The following is a 23,808-nucleotide window of genomic DNA, read 5'->3' as shown; positions in this document are numbered from 1 at the left end:
ATTGGATGCCTTAATCTATATAAAATGTATTACTATATTAATGAACACCACATATTTATAGTGTGGATATAAATGTATAAAAATTTGGCTATAAAGAAACTTTTGTATTTGTCTTGTTGAGAAAATGAACGCACTAAAATTGAAGTATTGAAAAACAAATCTGCCCTGTCTTAAAAACATGTAATTTACACATATAAGCAACATTGCAATAGGATGAGCAAAAGAGTGTTTAATTATTATTATAGAGACAATCAAGAGCATACAAAAATCGTCTATATTTTTTGCATTTATTAGCTATAATTATAATTTATAATTTCATAACTTCAGTTCAAATCGTAAAACTCTTATTCTAATATTCTAATTTTCTGAGATACTGACTTTTGGGGTTTTCGTTGGCTACTCTATGAGTTTCACATTTTGAACTGAATTACTAAAACTTTTCTGCAGTAACTTTTCTATGATACTCTGTTTTTATTTGCACCTGTAAGTGGTGAAAACACTGTAATTATCCAATGACCATGGGTTTAAACAACATTCTTTAACATAAAAATGCCCCAGAAATACTTTTTTTTTCTGCTTTGAAGTTTAGTTAAAGCCCAGTAAAACTAGTTGAGAAAATGCATACATATATTTTTATACAAAAAAGTAAAATAAGAAAAGGAAAAGTCAATACTAAGCACTTTTTAAATACACTTACACAGACAGGCTTGTTAAATCAGCAGATGAAACTACACAGCATAATGCACACATATACTGCTCTAGCCCACAGCGACAACCTGACTTGATTCACTGCTACAGGAGCTAGACAGCCAGGAAGAGCTCTTTTAGCCCTTGACACACAACCCATTATCCTGCAAACAAGGCTGTCTAACGTCACTGAGCTTTAGGATGCTAACAAAAAAATGCTAAGCAATAGACAGTCTGAAAATGGGTGGAACAAATCTGGAAAATTTGAAGAAAATGGAAAGACACTGGTCACAAGCAGACATGGCAGAAAGAATGAAAGTGTGGTATATCTGGGCATATTGTAAATGTGTTTGTAGTGAAATTATGTGGTACGCATGTTCAGTGCACACATAGTGCACAGAAAACGTACAGTAATTACTATTAGGGTAAAAAAAAAAAAAAAGTAATTTTGTGAGCACATATTCCACCCGAAACCTTTGAATTGCATGGTATAATGGGAACTGTAGTGAATTAGGAGTATTGCTCTGGTATGCAAATTGTAGTCTTGTTTGTTTCCCTAGGCCCTCCTCCTCTTTATCTTCTATCTCCCTCTCAGTGTCACATGTACGTAGAGTGACTCATTTGCATATTTTTACCTTTTTTTTTTCTTTATAATGTTTCACTTTCAGTAAAATAAACTACCATATTTTTCGCACTATAATGTGCACTTAAAATCCTTTAATGGTAGGTTATTTTAGCATTACCAGCTAACCATGCTCGCTCTTTTGACGTTCAGAGGTGAGTATTATCGGCTTGTAGTCTGCTCCTTACCCCGGCTAGCACTGCTGGAGCAGCATAAGCATTACCTGCTAAATACGCTAATCATTAGTTACCTCTTTTGCCATTCAGTATATCAGACTGCAGCTTGCTGCTAACCCCAACTAACACTGCTAGAGCAGCATTAGCATTACCCGCTTACCACGCTAGTTAGCTCTTTCGTCGTTCAGAGGTGAGTATATCAATCAGACTGTAGCTTGCTCCTAACTCCGACTAGCACTGCTGAAGTAGCGTTAGCATTACCCACTAACCACGCTAAGCACTAGTTATCTCTTTAATGGTTCAGAGATGAGTATATCGGACTGTAGCCTTCCCGTTTACCATGATAAAACAAGCTACATGAGACGAACCACTAGCTAATATTGCCCTGGGTTACCGGAACACTCAGGGTTTTTCAGTGTAGTGCTGTCTGGCTAGAATTAATGGACATAAGAAAAAGCAAAGCTCTCTGTAAATAAACGGAAATGCTTTACATGATGAATAGTTTTCGATTAACATCCAGCGCTCGTTTAACTTTTAAAATAATGCGCCTTATAATCGGGTGTGCCTTATAATGCGTATTATAGAAAATACGGTTATATATATATATAAGTATTTTACTGATATTCTGACTTTAGTTTCCTATTCCAGCTCATTAAATCATGTTGGATTAGACAAGCATCATGTATCTAGGTTAATGTGTGTGTGGAAACTACAGGCTAAATTAACTGCCTCCAGGTGGGGCGCTATTCAACACTAAAATGAACAAACTAATTTGCACAACTGTCTGTTTTAAAATCAATGAAATTAAATCTGGGATAGTTTTTTTTTGTTCCATTGTTGTACCGCATTTGTACAGTTCAGTCCACTGAGGTTTAAACTGCAGTGTTTTAACCCTTATTCCTATATCTGTTTTTAAAATATTTAGAAGAACATCTTTTCACATAAAAACAGAAAAAAACTAACACAAACAAGAAAACATCATAAATAACTTCATGTTGTAACAAATAACTGAACTGGTTTCATTCAGTTTAAAAATGTATTATAAATGAAAATATGTTTAATTCTAATTATGTATAGTGGAGCTGAATAAACACAGTTCACAAAGTCGCTTTTGTTAGCACACAAAGTCGTAGAGACTGAGCAAAAGATTACAAGAGTGAGTCAGACTAAGCTGAAGAAAGTGAGAAGCATGGTGACTTTGGCTGAAGCGATAAGAGCATCTGTAGAAGTAATAGCTTTTCGAGGCCTGAATTAAGTTAAAATTAGACCCAGTATGAGCTGAATCGCTGTGTAACTGCAGTGACAATCTGGAGAGCTGCTGAGTAACAGCAGCCATAGAGGACTCGGGCTGGGACAAATTAAAATAGAGCTATCTATCTTCACTGGAAAGACATTTCCCAAAATTTAAATTAGTCCAAATCTTTGTACACTCTGCTACTATTTAAAGGTTTACCAAGACAGGTATTTTATATCCTAAAGCAAAGACCAGATAGGAGTCACTCAGAGTTTTTGGGGCCTATACCATTTGTCTTTCGTTAACAATACCAATACTGAGGGCGGGGCCAGAGGCCACATTACCTTTTCCAGGCAAAATTGTTAATGCATCACCGTGCAGGGCTTCTTTAATGTTTCAAATGTTGTCTCTCAAAACGAGCTGCTTATCTATCGCTCAATCTCCATTACTCTATTATTCTATCACATGATTGTTGTGGTTAAATGTCATCTGTACAGTTGATTATTTTGTGTTGTTAGTGCCGACTGTGTTCTGATACTTAATGTACAGAGTGATATACTCTTGAGACGGGTATCCAGTTAGTTTTATTAACTTAACCTTCCTTTAGTGTTAGGGTCGTGACCGGCCCGCTTTAGATTTTAAATGCATAAAAATTCTACATACATTTGTTTATTGCATCAAGACTTTTTGACTTTGTCAGGAACTTATTTATATAAAAAAAAACTATTTAACTAAATTGTAAAATGCTCTTGTTAAAATTAAAACCTTTGTGTTGTTAGGGTCAATCTCGACCCAGGTATGATATAATATTAAAAAAACAATAATAAGTCCCAAAACTGAACTCAAACACAATATAAACCAACAGCCCACAGCCCGATCTACCCCCAACAACTTGAGTTAAGTACATATTCATATGCATGTATGGCCAAATCAGTTTAGAGTTGGTACTTTGCAGAGTATACATCTCCAGTTTACAGCATGCAACAATGAGAAAAATATTTGATGTAAGCCAAGTTCTGGATCATATCTTTGATGATAATGAATAAGAGGACACACAGCAACAAACTAATACAGATGAGCAGGTTTCTGAGGAGGAAGATGATGTGGATTATCGACCGAAAGACACAGACACATCTGATCAGTCTGATGAGGAGGACACCAGTGCTGAAGCTGCTCCCGTTCCTGCTGAAATGTTGCAGGTGAAGGACAGGGCTCCACTTTTCTCAAGGTTTGTTTTTACAGACACCACCACTGCTGTTTCATACTGCCCTATAAACAACTAAATGTGATACTGATGTCCACTCTTCACTAAGATGCAGCTGTGTCATCAGGAAAAGACAAAAAGCCCAGAATCATCCTCAACCAGCCCTGCCTCAACATCAACCACAACAGCCACAACCCCAGAGTGACCATCTGATTCAAAAAGAAAGAGGTTTCAGGTCTGCCCTAGCATTAAGGACAGAAAGACAAACACGTTGTGCTTCACATGCAATAAATACTTCTACAAAGAACACACAAAAAGTCACTTTTTGCCACACATGCATCTAACAATACTAATGCATCTAAAAACTAGAACTTGATTTCTGTTGGTTTGATTTGCTTGATTGGTTGTTTGTTTTACCTTGAAAATCTACATTTTATTATTATTATTATTATTATTATTATTATTATTATTATTATTATTATTATTATTATTATTATTATTATTATCTTTTATTTAAATTTTAGTTTTAAAAAAAAAAAAAAGAAAAAAAAAGAAAATTTCATTTTTTTGCCTTTTTTTTTTCTAAGTATTTTATATATGGGTCGAAATTGACCCGTAACACCATAGATGTTACTAGAGTTAATAATATAAAAAATATATATGTATTTGTTTTTTAGATTTAAGAAATGTATTCTAAAACCCTTCAGTAATAGTCAGGTAATATAACAACCATTGTAAAACTTTTATTAATCTCTTGAGGTTCATTTGACAATATTTTTATATTGAAAATCATGGGTATTCTCTCAAATGAAAGGCCCAGGGGGCCACAACAAAAATGTAAAAATCAAACCTTTCATGGATGTTAAACCCTAACAAGGTAACTAAGAAGTGAGAAACACTTGTTTTTAGGGTATCCTAGGGCTGATTTAATACACGGGTCAAAACCGGGTCAAAACCGGGTCAAAACCGGGTCAAAACCGGGTCAAAAAAGGTTAAAAAGTCTTTTCTCTGATTCCTCCATGAAGTGTGTTAGTATTGCACATTCTACAAATATGTGAGTTTGAGTTTCCTGAAACAGGAAAAAAAAATCAAGAAAAAAGAAGATTTAAACACAGAACTGCAGCGTTCTGTGACTAAGGATCCTCAAGCAGAGCTGGAGTAATCATTACTTTGCAAAATTCAGATTTTAGAATTGGATAAATCAATATAAATATCAAAGCCTGGCATCTCTAGTGCAGGCAGTAGGAGTTAAAGCTGATGTGCATATTGTCACTTTAATTAGGTTTCTGGATTAAAACATTCTTGGAGGTCACACTGGCCAAATGGATCAAATTACACCACATGTTGAATGTAAATTAACGTAACCTGTTTGTTTCATCTAGACCAGTTCTGTTAGACTAAATAAATCCACTAGAGGTCATAAAATGCAGCATTATCCCCTATTATACCACAAGAAATTAACTGGTTCAAATGCCGAAAATTACACAGATGAGTAAATTTGTCTAAAAATTACAGTTAGCATGTTATGGTACCGTAAACACTGTTTTGGATATGTGGTTATTTTCTGATTTGATCAAAATATGCCATCTTAAACATTTGACAGAGGTGTACTTTTTAAAAATTTGGTTTCTTTAAAAAGAAAACACTTTATTTTTATTTCACAGAACAGATAAAATTATATAAAGGACATTAGGGTTAAGGGTTAAGACATTTTCCGGACAATATATTTAAGTTGTTCTAACATATTGGGTTTCCAGACAGGCCTAGTCATAGAGTAATCCCAGTGCAGGAAACTAAAATGTTTTGTACCTTGTATTAGTATATTTCTAGCAACAAAGTGCTCAAAAGTTTTTAAGTTAGGTAAACTTTCCTGGCTTACATTGTAAAATTATATTATTTTTGTATTGCAAAATGCTTAATGTTGCTTTTGTGTTTGCTGCATTGTTTGCTGTTTTATTCAATGAGACATTAATTATTTTTGTATTTACTTACAAAAATATTGTCTGTATTCCCTGAACATCCAGTCAGATGCACATTATTAATCTATGAGTGTTTCTCGTATTTAGCAACTTTTTTAAACTTTGCATTGTATGGTAATTTTTTGCAGCTTCAAGGCTTCCTTTGACTTCAGAAAAGTGGAAAAGGATAAAAGAGCAAATAATCTGTCATGCCTTATTATTACATTATTCATGTAAAATCAAGATATGAAAAATCACTAAATAACTAAATGTTTTATTTATAAACATAAATAACTTCTGGTCTTCAAAAATCAGCTCAGCTAGAACAAGGCTACACAATGGAAAGAGAGCCAAGGCAGTTTAGATTCTCATACAAACAAACTGCAAGTGTTCAATGCAAAAAAGGAGTGCGTAGGTGCTAAATCTCAGAACTTATTCTGCTGCCAAAACAACAAAAATAATGCTCAGGGCTATTTCCCCTAGTGGTTTGAGGGTGTCACCAGATATATCAAGCACTAATGATGGATCCCAGTGGGGAATCAGACACCGGAACACTGGGTACAGGTGCAACTCTCTGAAGAAATAGTTCGCTATCCAGCATGTGTTCTACAGGGAAATCCCACTGCAAGCACCTTGACAAGCTGAAAATACAGCCAAACATGGATTTAGTGTGGAGTAGCCTTTACCTAATGTCAAATGATCCAGCAGAAAGTACAGAACAGTTTCTACACTAAACTCAAAAGACAGAAGTCCCAGGGCTTGACACCAAGCCTAATTTACAGAGCTTCTTATGGATCTCTGTTGTAGATGTCCCACGAGAAAAGCAAAGACAAGCAAGAGCATGGGTCACAGCCAAGAAAGCACTTTCTTTCCATAAGGTGTCTATTAGTGAACAAATGTGCTGACACTGGGCATTTCAAAGAACGTAGACAGGTGACCTGTGACCTACTTAGAAAGGAAACAGGCAGTAACAAACTGCAGATGCTTTGATATGTGACAGATAAGCCTTTTTTGTTGACATCTATAGAATCTAGCATAGAAAGAAAAGTGTGTCTGGTTCAAGACCCTAAGGTTTTAAGCTAAGGATGAACCATTTCAGAAAGTCCTTCAGCTGTCGTGGTAAAATATCATGGTAATTCAAATAACTGTAGAAAATCAAAATGTATCTTTAGCCCTATCTGGACAGGATTAGTTTCTCAGGGGGGCGCCTGTGAAAAATATTTCACACTTCTACTCAGTGATAAAACTCCTGCATTCGGAATGCGATTGAAAAACAAAGGAGGATCAGTGAGTTTTTAGGCTTTCTCGGTCACATGACATCACGTTCAGTAGCTCCTTCATTTCCACTTGCTGTTGTGTTTACATGGATTTCCGTGGAAACTTGCCTAAAGTGCTATTACGGTGCGTGCCAGTGGACAAATAGCTATTTTATTAAACACTATTTTATTAAACACGAAACTCAGAGATGTTAATCTGGGGGGGACTAAAATTACTGGAGGACCACGGAGTTCAGCGAAAAACAGTAGGTAATTCAGCCTGTAATTTTCTCAGAGGACCCCTCATAAAAGAGAAAATGACCTTGGGACCCCCTGAAAAACTAACCCCGTCTGGATACGGCTTTTGAAACAGAATAATGTCATTATGAAAAATTGACTTGAATTCTGTGGAGATTTTGCTGCTTTTCTTTTTTTAATTGAGGAGTAGGCACCAATACTGGACCTACAGAGAGTATCTGAATCGCCAGTATCTGAAAAGCAGTTGCTTATCTCTCACTTAAAACGAGCTGCAGTAAACATGCCTGTTGCAAAATCTGTAAAGCCAGTATTTTTATGCTAATTACCCACAGCATGTCTACAAACACCAGTCGCAATATGCACACATGAATTAACTGCAGCTGAAAAATAATATCATGCAACAGGGGCAGATGCATTCTGGGAACTGTAGTGCTGAAACAGAGTTTGTACATGGTATAGTGAGTATAGTGAGAATTACAGTGAATGTATCAGGTGAGACAACTGCAGGAAAAATACCAAACAAAATAAATAATGAGGGCGGCAGAGTAGCGCTGTGGGTAGCGCTGTCGCCTCGCAGCAAGACGGCCTGGGTTTAATTCCCAGCTGGGATGACCCGGGTCTTTCTGTGTGAAGTTTGGACGTTCTTCCCATGTCTGCATGGGTTTCCTCCGGGTGCTCCGTTTTCCCCCCACTGTCCACGCTCCGGCGAATTGGGTACTGTGTAAAATAGCCCTCTAGGTGTGAATGTGTTTCTGTATCTGTCTGTGTCTGTCTGCCCTGCGATGGATTGGCAGCCTGTCCAGGGTGTACACTGTCTACTGATTCTTTCGAGCCATTGTTTAGTTTAGTCTATAGCCAAAATACGTGTTATGAACATTTGGCTGCTAATTTCATTATTACTATATATGGGTTATAAGACAACATTTTATAACCCAAACAGGGCATAAGATGCAATACAAACCTAATCTAAAGCACAATAACTCTGCAAATATGCAATGCCACAGACATCAAGAGTAATTGTTTTGAACAACTGTGCTCTTGGCTTGTTTAAAGAAACGTTTTGTGAGACCCAGGCAGTAGTTTTGAATAGGGATGCAACTAAAGATTATTTTGATATTTAACTAATCTTGTAATTATTTTTTTGATTAGTCTATTATTCAATTAGTCAACGATTATTTCTGCCATGTCCTCCAAAAATAATAGAAACAGCTGAACATGAGATTTAAAAGCCATTTAAATAACCAGATGTTGTTTAAATGTGGAACGTTCTGATATTTAGTGAGTAAATATGTAATCCGTTGTGTTTGAGCACTTTTGGAAGACCAGATCAAGTTGACTGTAAACTGTTTCTGTCCCCAGGACTGTGTGTAATGCAGTACTGTTATAAATTAGGTGTCAATAAATTAGGCGATTAGGCATCAATAAAATTTGTAGTTTGTAGTTTTAGTTTCAAATTTAAGTAATCAACATTGTCAATTATATTGACTAATCGTTGCAGCCCTAGTTTTGAACGGAAAACACCTCAATGGGCTAGAAGGCCCAGCCTGCACGCTCCTGTGGCTTAAACATTTCTTATTGCTCACTTGAGCAAATTGGAGGATATTTTGGAACACATATGTCCAATACTACTACAGATCAAAGTGCCCTGGTTGTAAACTGCAGTCTAAAACCCTTTCATTTTGTTTGAATGAGTGAGTTCTCTTCTTTAAATTCTCAAGGGTAGAGCTGAGGCTCAAGTCGCTCAGTGCCCACACACTGCACAGCCATTAGCTAAGTGAGGGGAGGAGAACCAGAAGATGAAAAAGAATTAGATGGAACTCTCAGCTGGGCGATGAATAGTAAGTAGCAATTACAGGATGGGGGGGGATTGATAGATTGCCAAGTGATGTTCACAGTTTTACAGTCTGTCAGGTAGTGCAAGTCAATATCATGATAAACTACACATTTATCTAAATTTCAATTAATAAACAATTATCTAAATTAACATTGCACATTGCATTTTTCTACGCATGAGTTTTATGAGCTACCCAGTTCTCAATTTCTCAATGTTTGTGCTCTCCTCCATGTCACTTCAATGTAGTTTACTGGACAGGGCAGTCATATGTTTACACATGCAGTAGTATGTTTAAAGGGACAGTACATAAGCACACAGTGAGAAATATAGAGAATAAAAAAACAACGAAATAAATCAACAAAATTATGCTGTTTTGTAGTTTTAACTGTCAGTTTTGATTACTTTTCTAATCTTATTCAGGCTTAGTCTTAACTAAATTAGATTGAAATATTTGTAATTTTTGTGAAACTAAACAAAATGCAGATTGTTACACATTTATGTGATGTAAAATAACATGTAACTGTTTGTAATATGGTACAGGTCATACATGCTACCATGTGCTACCATCAGTTCATAAAAGTAAAAGTACAGCTGTTGCAATGAAGCATTAGCAGTGATAGGAAGAATTAATAATATAAACAAGGGTTGGGTAACTGGCCTTGCAAATTTGGAAGAAATTAAGTAAATTAAATTTTAAATAATTAAACATACAGCATTATCACTTACTACTTGATTCTCAAACTCAACGGACAGAAATGAGTGGTCACTTTAATGCAGATACAATATCATAAAGTAAAACAACAGTGAGAAGTAAAAAAAATAAATACCATATTTTCCATAATACCCGGCGCACTTAGCTGCTAATGCTGCTGCACCCAGCCTTAGTGGAAATCTGGAAATCTAAGTTTACTGTAAATAAACAGAAGTGCTCCACTCCAATCCAATCCAACTTCTATAGCACTTTAACATTTTCAAAAAACAATTAAAAAAAATAAAAATACAAATCAACAATCTAGTTGTCAAAAGCTCAGTTTTACACTTAATGACACCAACAACACAAACACGTACAGCGCTAGGAGCGACAGATGGCAAGGCCCACACACCGATGAGTTTTCAGGAGGAAAATCTGTGTAGATTAACATCCAGCGCTCATTTAACTTTAAAAGAAAATATTTTTACAAGAACTACAGTTTTGTTTCCTTAGCTTACCTTTACTCAACTTAGTTACCCCCTCAACACCACCCAGCAGCGAGAGCTGTTGAACTAGAAGGGAAACATGGTGACATCTCTGTTCCTTACTAGTGTCGCATAATGCGCCTTATAATCCAGTGCGCCTTATAGTGTAAAAAATATGGTAAATAAATGGACAGACTACCCCTCTCTATCTCTCACTCTTTTTCTCTAGGTTTATCTTAAAATAAAAGCACATTAGCACAGGGCTATCAAATTGCTATAAAATACTGTAATATTATAATATAAATACTGTACAAATAAAACATTGACACATTCAAGCAACACAATGACAAATAGTGTTTCTGCTCCTGGGTTCCCCTTACATGCAGGAAGTGGAATTTATGCTTTGAGACACTCCTAAAGAACATGTTATTCTGGACAAGCTGTAAGACACAGAACTGTTATTGAAGTAAAAGAAGCCTGTGGACAGACGTGTCCCAGATTTTCCCAGTAGGGCTTAAGTTACAAAGCGTTACACGGTTTTCACAAGTGCTGTCCTGCTTGCTTCCCCAAAATTACATACTGCAGTTAGCAGCGTGCTGACATTATTCTGTTTTGACAGAGACACTATTCTCCCTATTAAAGGTCAGTGGAGCATCACAATGGTTTTGAAGCTGTTATTTTAGGGTACAATACTACAGTGTTGCATGAACATAGTAACAAATAGCACATTTTCAGACACAACTTGTTTTGGCTTTATCAATCTAGACGCCACTATCACAATCAAATCAGATTGAATCAAATGTGATTTGTTAAACAGCTAAGATTTACATTTCTAAAATAATTTTATATAGTGGATTAGCTAGTGCTGGATATTTGTGAAATTCTTTTAATTGTTAAAAATGAATGTGTAACAATACAGAGATGTAAGTAAAGTAATTTATGACAAACTGAAATAAAATTATGCACTGTACAGGAAGAACTTTGATTGGAAAAGAAAAGTGTATTAAGCATATATATTTTTAAAAGTATACTTAACATAGAAAAGTACATACTTTTTAAAATGAAAATATGTACTTAAATACATACTAAATGTACTATTTTGGAACAACCTATGGTAAGTTAAATATATTTCAATTGTAATTAATCTATATTTAAACACAACATAAAAGCATTAAATTGTGCTTTTGAGTGCTTCTGCAAATTTAAGTAGATTTAAGTATGAACTATATTGTGTATGTACTACTTTGTGTATTGATGCACATATTGTGTACACCTTAATGCTACTGGAAAAATACACTCAAATACACTTTAAGCAGTATTTAATGCCACTATATATTTTCTATCAACACAACATATAATTTTAAGCATGTTGCTTAAAGCATATTTAATATGTATTTTCATAAAATATATTACATTGGAAATGCACTTTTACTATTCTTTACCTTATTTGAACACACTGCATACATTAAAATAAAAGAATACTGAGACTCTCTTATTACAAATGAAGGTATTTGTTTGTAAGGCAGAGTAGATTCTCACCTGTAGGATGGAGGTGGATATCCCTGAGCCTCACAGCTGAAGGTGACCTCCCGGCTAGGATCATTAGGGTGCAAAGGAAACACAATACTCCCCGGCTGCTTGATGAAAACAGGTTTCAGAGGAACGCTGCTCTCTAGAAGAAAAGAATGAAAAACAAAACAGGATTGTACATATTGTACTTAGCATGGTGCTATTGATGCATCTGATTCAAGTGCCAGTAAGCTGCTTAAGATTTAGTAATTGAAACACAGCTGCACGATGAATGCAATCATGGGCTATTCTTGTGAAAATACTTAAAAGATGGAGGATGCCAAAGACGAGAGGATGTTAATTATACTTACAATAAATAATTTATATATATATATATATATATATATATATATATAAATCAAGAGAGAATGCAGGTTAGTCATTGGTAACATTATTTTCATTATAGAATAACCTCTGAAGGAGCATGTGCATCTGTAGAAGTGGGGTTAAATAAATTCGCATCAACAAGCATTTAGCAGAGAATTCCTATGATCACACAAATGCTTTAGAGTGTGGGTAGAAAGCTCCAATGAAAGTTGTTTTGTGGTTTTGGATTAGAAGACTAGACTACAGATCAGCTACTGATTATCAGACAGTTCAGTGCAGCTGCTGTTGACTAACTGAGACACAGATTGATACAAGTTGAGCGACTGGTGTTAGAGTGACAGAAAGGATTAATGTGACAGGTTCTGCTATTTTTGAACTCAAAGCCAGCTAGCTAGGCTTAGATAAGTCAGATAACAGGCTAAACACAACCACACAGACTCTATTTCAGCTAACTGAGGCTCACAACCATGTGTGTGTATGGGTGTGTGAATATGTGCAATGTGTGTATACATCATGTTCTTCTGCTACTGTTAAAATACTGGTGGATAATACTTAAGTGTCTGCATATAAACCCCCCTGTGTTGTGAATTTATTCGGTCAGTTAATATGTTTAATTCAGTATTGTTTAAAATGATGTAAATTTTATGCAGTTAATGTCACAAGAAATAAAAAAGATATAACTACAACTGAGCAAAACCTAGAAGTACTATGTTTTTGTATACAAAATCACTATATAATATGAAATTGAGCCACATACGTTGATTTACGAATTTGTACGAAAACATTAAAAAGCTGCGCTTTGCAACACTGTCTTTATTTATGCATAGCCCTTAATGTTCCTGTTTAATTGTTTATGTGTAGCCTCCAAATTTCCTAATCGTTTTTTGTTCTTTGTTTGGTTTACAAATTTTCTGAGCTTGTGCATTTCAGCATTATCCTCTAAATCAGACATTTAACCAAGCAATACTTTTTCTCACTACAAATATAAACAGAATGATTTGACTGATTTTTTGATCAAAACAGAAGAAAATAAAGTGTAATGAACTATGGGATTGAAAAATACTCAAATGGGAATTAAACTAAATATAACTTTAATGTGATGTCACTGGGGTGAGTTCAGAAATGGTTTTAATTCCAACAGTAATGATGACCGTCATGAACTGGCATGAAAAAGCACACAGGCATATTCTGTAATCAGACAGCGTGAGAAAGATGCCAGACAAGGCAAAAAAAAATCCACAACTAGAAGTCTAGAAATCACTAAATATCTCAATTTTTATTTTAAATTTGGGCTCTGAGACAATGTATGAGAAAAAAAAAACAGCCACAATCCAAAAAATAACAGTTTTGAGCGATCCTGAAAGAGCTTGGATCTATCAACTGAATTCAGTTTGATTTAATTAGATTCAATTCGGTTCGATTCAATTAAATGGGTCAGCATTAGGGTTTAGCTTTCACATCCCAATCCAATCTTTAGTTCTCTAGGTGTCATTAACAGACATGACTCTTAGCTGCTGCAGTAAGGAACTTTTCAGAAGGTAAAAAAAAACACACAGTGTGCAGTGTGGAAAAATTTTATGCATTGTGCTCCAGTTTTCTGAGCAAGTGCCGTGACAATACAATTTAACATCCAAAACAAAACAATACTCCACTCAATGTCAACAATTGTTGCATTACATTGTGTTCATTTCAACAGCAGAGAATAAATGCTGCATTATTTCAGGTGCAATGAAAATTTTGAGCAACTTCAGCTTATCTTGGCATAAACAGTTTACACAACAACAGTTCAGTTAACAAGTTAGAAAGGATTAATTTATACCATATTTGCCAAATGTCTTGTTTTATTTTTTGTGCTGTCTTACACATTGCCAAAACCATGAAAAAACGAAACTACAAACTTAGCAGAAAAACGTTAAAACTTTCATTATGTCACGCCTGGAACCGAAAACGCACCTGTCTTCCCTGCACTCAGCTCTGCCTGCAATCTTCAGTCTCTGGGCTACGTTACCAAGAATATACTTTACCATGACAACACACATTCACATGATCACATGACTCTGCACATGGCACCTCCAGGAAGACAATCACTGCAATTCTAATCACCTGGGTGAGTACTTAGTATAAAAGACTGTGCTGAACATGTACTCAGTACCAAGTGTTGTTTTGCTTTGTCTGCCGTTAAAATGCCTTTTTTTCCATGCTCTGATTGTTAAACATTTTAACCATTTTTTCTGTATACTTTTTACATGCAAGTCTACCACTAGGGTGATGGGTATGTACTCTGTGTGCTCGCTCTCTCTGTGGTGTGTTTTGCATGTATTTCTGAAGGTTTTGTTACATTGACCTTCAAGGGAGGAGCCATGGACTATAAAACATGCAGTCACAACCAAGATGGCGGCCAGCGCTTAAACAGGAAGTGGGGCCTACTATGTGTGCTTCTGGTTTCCCTGCTACCACCACCAGCAGCTTTCTTTTGAATTGTTTGTTCTTGCAGTCATTCCACAGGTTCAGCATGTCTTTGTTCAACCCACACAAACTTACACCAATTTGAAGAGTCCAACAGGTAAGGTTAAGGTGCCTTATACATTTCCAACACATAGCAGTGTGTGTGTGTATAGATACAGCAGGTTAGCAGGCAGGTGCCCCATTTTGTAAGTAGTAGGCTGTGTTTTCTTTGTTCTTTTGTTTAGAATAAATATACATTAGATTAAGTTTGTTTGTTTGTTTTCTTCTTTTTTTTTTTGGACCGTCACACCATTGGCTCCTCTTAGGCCGTTATACCCCTAAAATCACTGATTTTGAAATATCTATATATGGTCTGGTCTCACGTTTGGTACGTTCTTCCCTGTTGACTCCTGTTTACTGATATTGACCCTGCATATCCTGACTATTCTTTGTATAAATTCTTTTTGTATGTTTATTAGCGTTCAAAAACGCTTAAGTAAATTAGTAACAGAACTGGATCAGCCCGGTACTGATATCAGTTGTCATTCAGCATTAAGGTAGTTGGATTGGGCAAAAAGACTTAATCAGAAACATGTTTGTAACAGAAGCAAGAGAGTGTAAATAACCTTTATTTTGCTAAAAATAAATCGAGTGAATGTTCTTGAGCTCTTTAAAAGGTCCTTCATACAAAACATCTCAATCACAAACATGGCTTCCTAATCATCACTGAGAAGTACAATAGTGAATTCATGATTTTCCTAGGCTTTTTTCTGGCAAAAGGTCTATTAGTATAGATCAGAGGTTCTTAACCCTAGGGGGTCACGATAGTGATGCTAATTAAGAGCCTTTTCTCTGCAAAATGTGCAGAGAATAATGCCCGTTTCATGCTTGTCTCGTCGCAACTGTCCGTGCGGCTAAAAATACGTCACACAAAAAGTTAAAGTGGGGTGCACAGCTAAAAAGAATAATAACTCTTGGTATAAACTGCATCATCATGCCACCATGAACCTAAACTTGGAGATCAAAAATGATGCATGTAAGATCAAAACTTTACTGTCTCTATGAGGTGGTTGTTGTTGGATTTTCTAGCAAGTCAAAGCCATAGGCAACTCACAAACTACAAATCCCTCAGTCTCACTGACCAGAATCAAGCATCTGCAGCTGACATCCCAGACCTAAACCTCACTGAAAAACACAGGAAGTAGGTGAGCTAAACAACAACAAAGCAGGGATCAAGGATGATCTGGAGAGATTCTGTCTACAGGAAGTGTCTCGGATCCTTTGTTTTTTGTGTTGCCTTCCACCACATCCCAGTTCATATGAAAAGTTTCAGTGCTGGTATCTCAGCAAAGAAGCTACACAAACCTTCTAAATTCAGGACCAATCACTGTAATGTGTTTTTGAAACATTATATTTCTCTATTATTTTCAGGGTTAGAGCCTGGTGCTAAAATATTTGTAAAACCTTTTTCGCTTTCATTTTGAAGCAGACTGAAATAACTCGGCATGGCACTTTATAAAGCATTAGCCCCGTACAGGAAGCAGCTTCTGAAAAGTTAAATACTAAAGTGCTTGGACATTTTGTTGATTAATATGCATAGTAATTATGTGGCAATGGTTAATGCAGGCCACTTATTCAGATTTATTAACCACACCTGGTCTTACATACAGTGGGATAATCACCAAACTGAGAAAATAAATTACGAGAAAATATTTTGAATAAAATAAATGCTACTTTTTCAGACCAGATTTTTTTAATGCAAAATTGCATTAGCATGTTCTACAGTATTGTACAGTAGATTTTCATTGCGAATATTAAAAATATACAGATTAAAAATTGTTATATAGAGGAATGATATATACATATATGAAAGATTTTGTCAAATGAGATCCTGATTCATGTTTTATCTGGTGTGATACAACATAAGCACAAAATTAATCCCAGTCCAAAAATAGCTGGATAAAAGAGGGCTAAAGAAAAATAAACAAAAATTAATCAAAGTTTAAGGAAAAAAGACACTCAAAACAGTGAGATTTCAGGGTTCTGACTAATATAAAATAACCAGACTGTATTTCCTTAATCTCAGCCAGCATGTCTCAGCCTCCTCCAATCTAAACTTCATTCTAAACTGCAGTATAAACTTTAGTTTGTTCTGACCAAATCTTTATGCCTTAACTTTCGGACCTAATCTGCTGTTCCACCAATCACGAGTGAGTGGTGTACATCCTTAATGTGGACCTGGCCTAAGATACTGACTGGTCTCAGCTTGTTCCATTCGACTGCTCTAACCTTAAAACAATCACTGTAGGTTTCGGTCTAATGTTAAAATGCACAGACAATGCTCATGACATCTCTTGAATAGTCCAAAAAATATTGATTAAATGTACATATTTCATACCAGAAGAGGCCTCGAAGCCTATATCGTCCGAAGTAAAAAACAGCACATATGGATTACTTAAAATAATTAACCAGATATCATAAAGTAAAACTGGATCATATAGTCATCATGCTAAATATTGATTAATATAAAATACTGATTATTTATTTAGAATAAAAAAATAACACAATATACCATAGGGAAAAAAAGCAGTATGAAACTGTCCATAAAGTGTTATCTTAAGGGACACTGTTGTCTGTGAGCTGTTATCTTGTAAGTGAGGTTTAACACTGGCCTGTGTGCTCATGGCAAGATGATGTGGTGTCTGATAGATAGGACATTCAATTAAACTCAATTCATTTTTTTTTTACAACAAATATCACAAAGCATCTTTACAGAGATACGGGCCCAAGCCTTTTGTGAGTAAACACCACAGTGGTAATGGCAACAGTGACAAGGAAGAACTCCCTCACATTAAGAGGAAGAAACCTTGAGAGGAACCAAGACTCAGTAAAAGAAACCCATCCTACTCTGGTCAATACAAACAGCACAAACAAACATTACAGAAGGCATTACATTCCATATATCCTGCAGCTCAGTGCAGTCTTGGTATTTTCTAACTGGCTTCATGAGGTACAGTTTCTTCATGCTGTGAACCAGCTCATCCTATATCACCCATCTCAGTTGGGTTTAGGTCAGCGGATTGTGGAGGCCAAACACTTTTTTGTTTACTATGTAATTCCAAATTTGTCCCTTAATTGTTTTCATGTATTTATTATTAATCTAGAATGTAGAAAATAAATTAAATAAATAAGGAAAACACTGAATGAGAATTTAAAGGGTATCTAAACATTTGACTAGAAGTGTATTTACACATATTTACACATTTTATATTTCAACATCTATGTATAAATATGCTTCATAATTAATTGTTTATTTTTTTCATTTAAAATAGTGTACATTTAGTATTATGCCCTTTATATTACTAGTGTATCAGTGGCCTAAATTGTTCCTAAAAGAAAAATATAATTTATTGCAGTTTATTGGGATAACATTCATAAAAAAATAAAATTATATACAATATATCGTTTTCTCCTGCTTTATTGCACTATGTTGGCAGGCTATTGCAGGCTCACTGGCAATTGCATCCTCTTGCATAATTTCGTAATCTGGCCGCTTACCATATTTTAATCAACAAATATTCAGTATGAAATTTTAAAATGTAAAGATATTCAATAAACAAAAATAATATGATGGACAGCTGCACTTAACATCAATAAATCAGTAAACCAAAAGCCTAAAAAAATCTTGCTTATCAAAAAGCAGGCCATTACAATATGATTTTCTATCGAACCCTGAAAAAGAAATATCAGGTATCATTTGCTGTGACATCAGGATCTGCTTGTGAAAAAAAAAAGTGAAAAAAAAAAAAAAAAAAGCCAGAGAGGTTCCTGCAAGCACTGCCTAGGGGCTCGATAGGCCTGATGCAAACTCCTGAAATCCACTCGCCACAGAAAGCGAATTGTGTCAAAACATACCAGAAGTGGATGTTTCTTTTTGGCCAAAAAATACAAAATATGATCCATGATATTTTACACGATACATGATAGACATTAAATAAATATATTTGTTATTACAAATGTAAAATAAATATTTGGATAACTGGTTGTTTAAATTGGCATGTTGTTGAAATATTAATGTAGAAAACTCAAATCTCACAGTATGGAGATAAACTCTGCATACTGCCAATGCTGCTGTGGATCTCGTGGGCAGCCTCATTTGTGTCTACACACCGCAATCAACTGTCAGTGCTGTCACTGCAACCTGAGAGTGAGCCACCCCTGACAGGTTCAGAATACCAAAAAGATGCGTTAAAGAAATGACCTGTATAAAAAAATAAATAAAAAAGATGCTCTCAGTGTCTCTTCTCCCAATGCGATGATATGGGTCACTACAGGAGGACTGACTGGTGTGGCTGGTGAAGCAGTGGTGCTGTGGACTGTTTAGGGGGGGCTGAAAGCACTTTGAGGCCCCAAATAAAAACTAATCTCAAATTCAATAGCGTCTGACACGCCGATGAATTCAGCCAGCTTACCTCAGCGTGAATATCTAGGCACAGATGGAGGTTGTGTGGGGTGAAGGGGGCTGCTTAGGTGGGGGGAGGCAGTTCACGCAGCCTCCAATCTATTTGATTCAGATTCAGGGGATTTATGCATCAAATGAAAAAGCCAATCTTGCTGTATTAAGGCACCTTTCTGGTGTCCCTAAAGATAAGGCACACACACATGCATGCATGCAATAAGCTCTCTCTCAAACACGCACACACACACAGTGGAAATACCTCTGCAAAATGCATTCTTATCTTTATACCAACCTCAATCATATTCTCACATAAGCTGGGATTGCCCTATGCAACTTTTAGCCACATATATCCCGAATTTCCCTTCCCAACAAATTTTGACACTCACAACTTGTAAGGTCAAAAGCTCAATCAGAAGCAGCTGATGGTGTGAATGGTCTGCTAGTAGAAGTCATATTGGATTGGAATATTTTCCATCATTCAAAAAGTATTTTCTCTTTGAATTTTCGAAGGCAGTTTCAAAAAGTGACTTTATTAAAACACACATGCCCAAATAGAATTGTTAATGAAATTATACCTTAAAAGTTTTCCCTTTAAATAGCCCTGCAGTTATTATGAAATATTTATATTAGATGGTTTAGCTGTATAAGCACATATATCTAACAGCAGCTCCTTCAGCAGGGCAACCAGATGCTAGTCCAAAATCACAACTGCATTGCTAGTGCTGCAATAATGCCATAACCATCACACTTCTAGCATTACCATCACACCATTAACATTGCTATACTATCTCAGCCATCTGTCTCTGCATTGCTAATGTGTACTCAAGATTACTCATAAGGAGACCGGCCACTGACTGCAATATGAATTTGATTGGCACCTGTTTTTACAGATAAAGTGCCATCCTTTACAAAAAGAGACAATTACATTGCCAGTAATGCCGACAGAGGAGAAGGGTCTGTGTGCTCGTGGAAAAACCCTCACCGATGTAGAGATCTGTGAAGAGCAGCAGCCACAACAAGCCAACAAACAAACAAAAAATCTAAACTTTTCTTGGTTTTATCTGTAATGCTTCTGAAACAGTAATCTGACTTTTTCCCACAGATGTAGAGGGATAAGCGGGTGGAAGTAAATGCAGGTACAGAAACAAGGTGCTTTATTAAACGAACAAGGGAACACCAAAAGCAACACAGAAAGAAAAAAACAATAAACGAAAAAACAAATAGGCAAGACTAAGAAAACTAAACTACAAAGGCAAGACTAAGATTAGGTTAACAATATTAAGGAAACTTGACAGAGTAAACCAAACAGGCTACAACAAAACCATGAACAGGCAAAGAGCACAAACAAAGTACTCACAAACCTGAAAAACACAAACCACACCAAGGAATAGACAAACAACACTGAATCAAAGGGCTCTACATGCACTGACAGACTGGAGACACCTGGGGAAGATAACGAGGGGCGGGGTAACAAACTACACATAGCTGAGAACAGTGATGACAGAGCAGGGCTAGAGACAAGGCCGGAGACAAGACAACAACAAAAAAGGCCATGTGCTTAAAGAGCACATGGGGGAAAAAAAACAGGCGGAGGAAATTACAGAAACAAACAGGAAGAAAAGCAAGACAAGAACAGGAAGGACCAAGAAAAATAAAAGAAAACAAGAGAGACAAGGTCTTGTGTGGATGGATGTTGTTACAATCACAACCACACCAGCTACTGGCCTTGCCCAGCATCACTACTGTTAGTCAGAAGCCATGTTCATCAGTGCCCTTCAAATCTAAAAACTAATAAATATTTGGTCTACATCTTTAAGGCTCTGAGAGCAAGGATTAAGGCCCTTACCAGGAAGAGTCATAAAATATTATAGATGTCAGATTTTATGCCACAGGAGCTTTTCTAAATAGAGAGCATTGTTGGAATATCATTGATTATTCTTTGCAGGCAATGACAGTCCTGCAAAACTAAACGCTACACTGTTTTTTTTTTCTTCATTACGTTTGTCCATTAGTATGACATTAAACCAGTAATGGCATTACACCATAAATGTAAGCAATGCACATCTCTGTCTAACTTGGTGGAATGACATGAGCTACTGAAATTGTTTTTTTATATATCACATGCATACCCACATTGCATAAACACACTGAGATAAAGAGGTGGTTGTTGAGAAAACGAGAAATAAATTGCCAGGATCTTTACAGAGAACCTCAGTCACTCAACCCTTACTTGATAGCCAATATAGTCTAACAGTGCCTACTTTCTGTAGAAGTAAAGGAAACCCATCTCCCACCTCCCATCTTCTCCATTCACCTTCTTATTTGGGAGCAGCAAAGGCTCTGATCACAAGAACCTAGAAAGAATAGTAAGGACAGCTTGGAAGATAATTGGGGCTCTCCTCCCTTCCATCACAGACATCTACACCACACTCTGCATCCGCAAAGCCACCAGCATTGTGGATAATTTAACCCATCCCTCACACAGACTCTCTTCCCTGCTGCTGCTGTCTGGAAAAAGAGACCAAAGTATCTGAGCCATTACTGCCAGACTCCGCAACAGTTTCTTCCCCCAGGCCATCAGACTCCTCGATACACAGAGGCTGAACTGAAACCTTCACACTGTCATACATCTCACACTTAAACATGCACACCTTTATCTGATGCTCCCATCTTTTAGCACCTGCTCCCTTTTTCTGGAAACATGATACAATATTACTGAAGTTCTGTATTCGACAAAAGTACTGTTTTCTCGTATTTCAGTAGCTGCTCACATATGTTCAAAGCTGAATGGCACCTTATCTTTACCAATCACCAATACCAAACCAAGTTCTGGTCTTTTGTTTGCCCATTTGCAATTTATCTGGTTTGTTTTGTATTGTTTTTCATGTTGCTTCATATCCCTGGACTCCTGTGTATCTCAAAAACTAAATCTGAAAATTAAAATGAATGGTAATAACAGATTATGACAGAATGCCTGATGTGAATCTCCACTTTTACCAAGATGACAGACAATAAAAAAGCAATGTCTGTCAGGTAGAATGAGTGGAGAAATAATCCAATCTTCAGTCTGTTTAAGCCTCAGAGGGATTGGATGCCTGATTTTTATGAATAAAACTTACATATTTTTTTAGTACAGTGATTCCCATTCCTGCTCCTGGAGGATCCCCTGCCCTGCACCCTTTAGTGGTGTCCTGCTATAACCCAGTACCTTTAACTCAGGAAAGGCAACCATTGAACTAGTATGATACATTCAACACTTATATCTAATAGAATAAAAAAATAAATTTCCAAGATTGAAGATTCAAGATATTTACTGTCACATCACAGAGTAAAAATATACAAATAACTAGACATGGTATGTGTACATTTTTAAAGATGAGGTTATGATTTGTATAACCTTTTTAATACCTCTCACAAGAAAATCTAATACTATTACTGTGGCAAAAAAAGACATATCATTTAAATACAATTAAGCGCTCCATGTGGCTACATTTAAATACTATGTGCGGCTGAAATTAAACACTTCTGACGGACACATTTAAACACTCTAGCATTACTACAATTAAATGCTCAGCGCGGCTAAAATTAACCGCTTTCTGCGGCTAAAATGAAACACTTTGCACTGCTAAAAATAACCGCTTTGCATGGATAAAATTAACCGCTTTGTGCAGCTAAAATGAAATTCTCTGCATGACTAAAATTATACGCTCTGTGTAGCTATTCACTTTGCCTCAGATATTTTTTTAAATTCCTAAATTCCTAAAATTCCATCCATTTTAAGACACTTTTAGACCTTAAATATGTAAAATTAAATTTAAGACCGGCGGGTATTCTGCTTAAACAGTATACACAACACACCCAATAACAATACAATAATTACACTAAAGACAAATGGTACTGCACTGTAGATGTATGTTAATATGACCGGATATAAATGTATGTAATGCTATATACATGTGCTGACTTCTGAGTGTGTATGTGACACAGTAATTATGAGTAAAGTGCAGGTACAGAATGAGTTGCGTGGGAAGTACAGGGTGCAGAATGCTATGTGTGGGATAAGTATGGGAAAGTCAGATAGATGCAATTTTTTTTCCAATAAATTATATGACTACACGTTAATGTGAAATGTCAAGACACTTGCTTGTCAATGTGAAGTCAACTATCAGTTCTTAGGAAAGAGTACTACCATTAAGGTAATGCTGTACAATTTAAAGTAAATGGTGTCAGTCCATGTGATTTCTCCAACCATACATTAATCTATACTCTGCAGTTTATCTTTTTAGTTTCTGTCTCTAGATAAGCAAATTGTGCTTATTTTCTTGCGATGTTTAATATATTTGTTGCTCATTTCACTACAATGCTCATGTGGGACCTTTTATTGATAACACATTATTTATGCATATAAAAAAAGTCTATGATTTAATGTAAGATTTATTCCATTCCATTCCAGACTGCTAGTAGTCTGTCACAGGTGTGTCACAGGTGTCACAATAATAGTTTTGTTTTAATTGAGCAATATGTATTGTGTTCAACATTATATTGGTTAAACTCAAGAGTTATTCGACAGTTCATATACGTTAGTACGTATCTGTGCGCTGTG

The 23,808-nt window shown here is 36.0% G+C and overlaps 1 protein-coding gene across 1 annotated transcript in view; it reads right to left on the bottom strand.

Moving 5' to 3' along the window:
* The window catches only part of cntn3a.1 (contactin 3a, tandem duplicate 1), a 139,944-nt gene that overhangs the window by 76,833 nt on the left and 39,303 nt on the right, over positions 1-23,808 (bottom strand). Inside the window, exon 3 of the mRNA XM_049462925.1 lies at positions 11,945-12,077. Coding sequence (XP_049318882.1) covers positions 11,945-12,077 — 133 coding nt within the window. The remainder of the gene's footprint in view (positions 1-11,944; positions 12,078-23,808) is intronic.

Source organism: Astyanax mexicanus, chromosome 13, assembly GCF_023375975.1.
Source record: "Astyanax mexicanus isolate ESR-SI-001 chromosome 13, AstMex3_surface, whole genome shotgun sequence".
In the NCBI taxonomy this organism is placed as follows: Eukaryota; Metazoa; Chordata; class Actinopteri; order Characiformes; family Acestrorhamphidae; genus Astyanax; species Astyanax mexicanus.
This window is presented reverse-complemented; position numbering and strand designations above follow the sequence as displayed.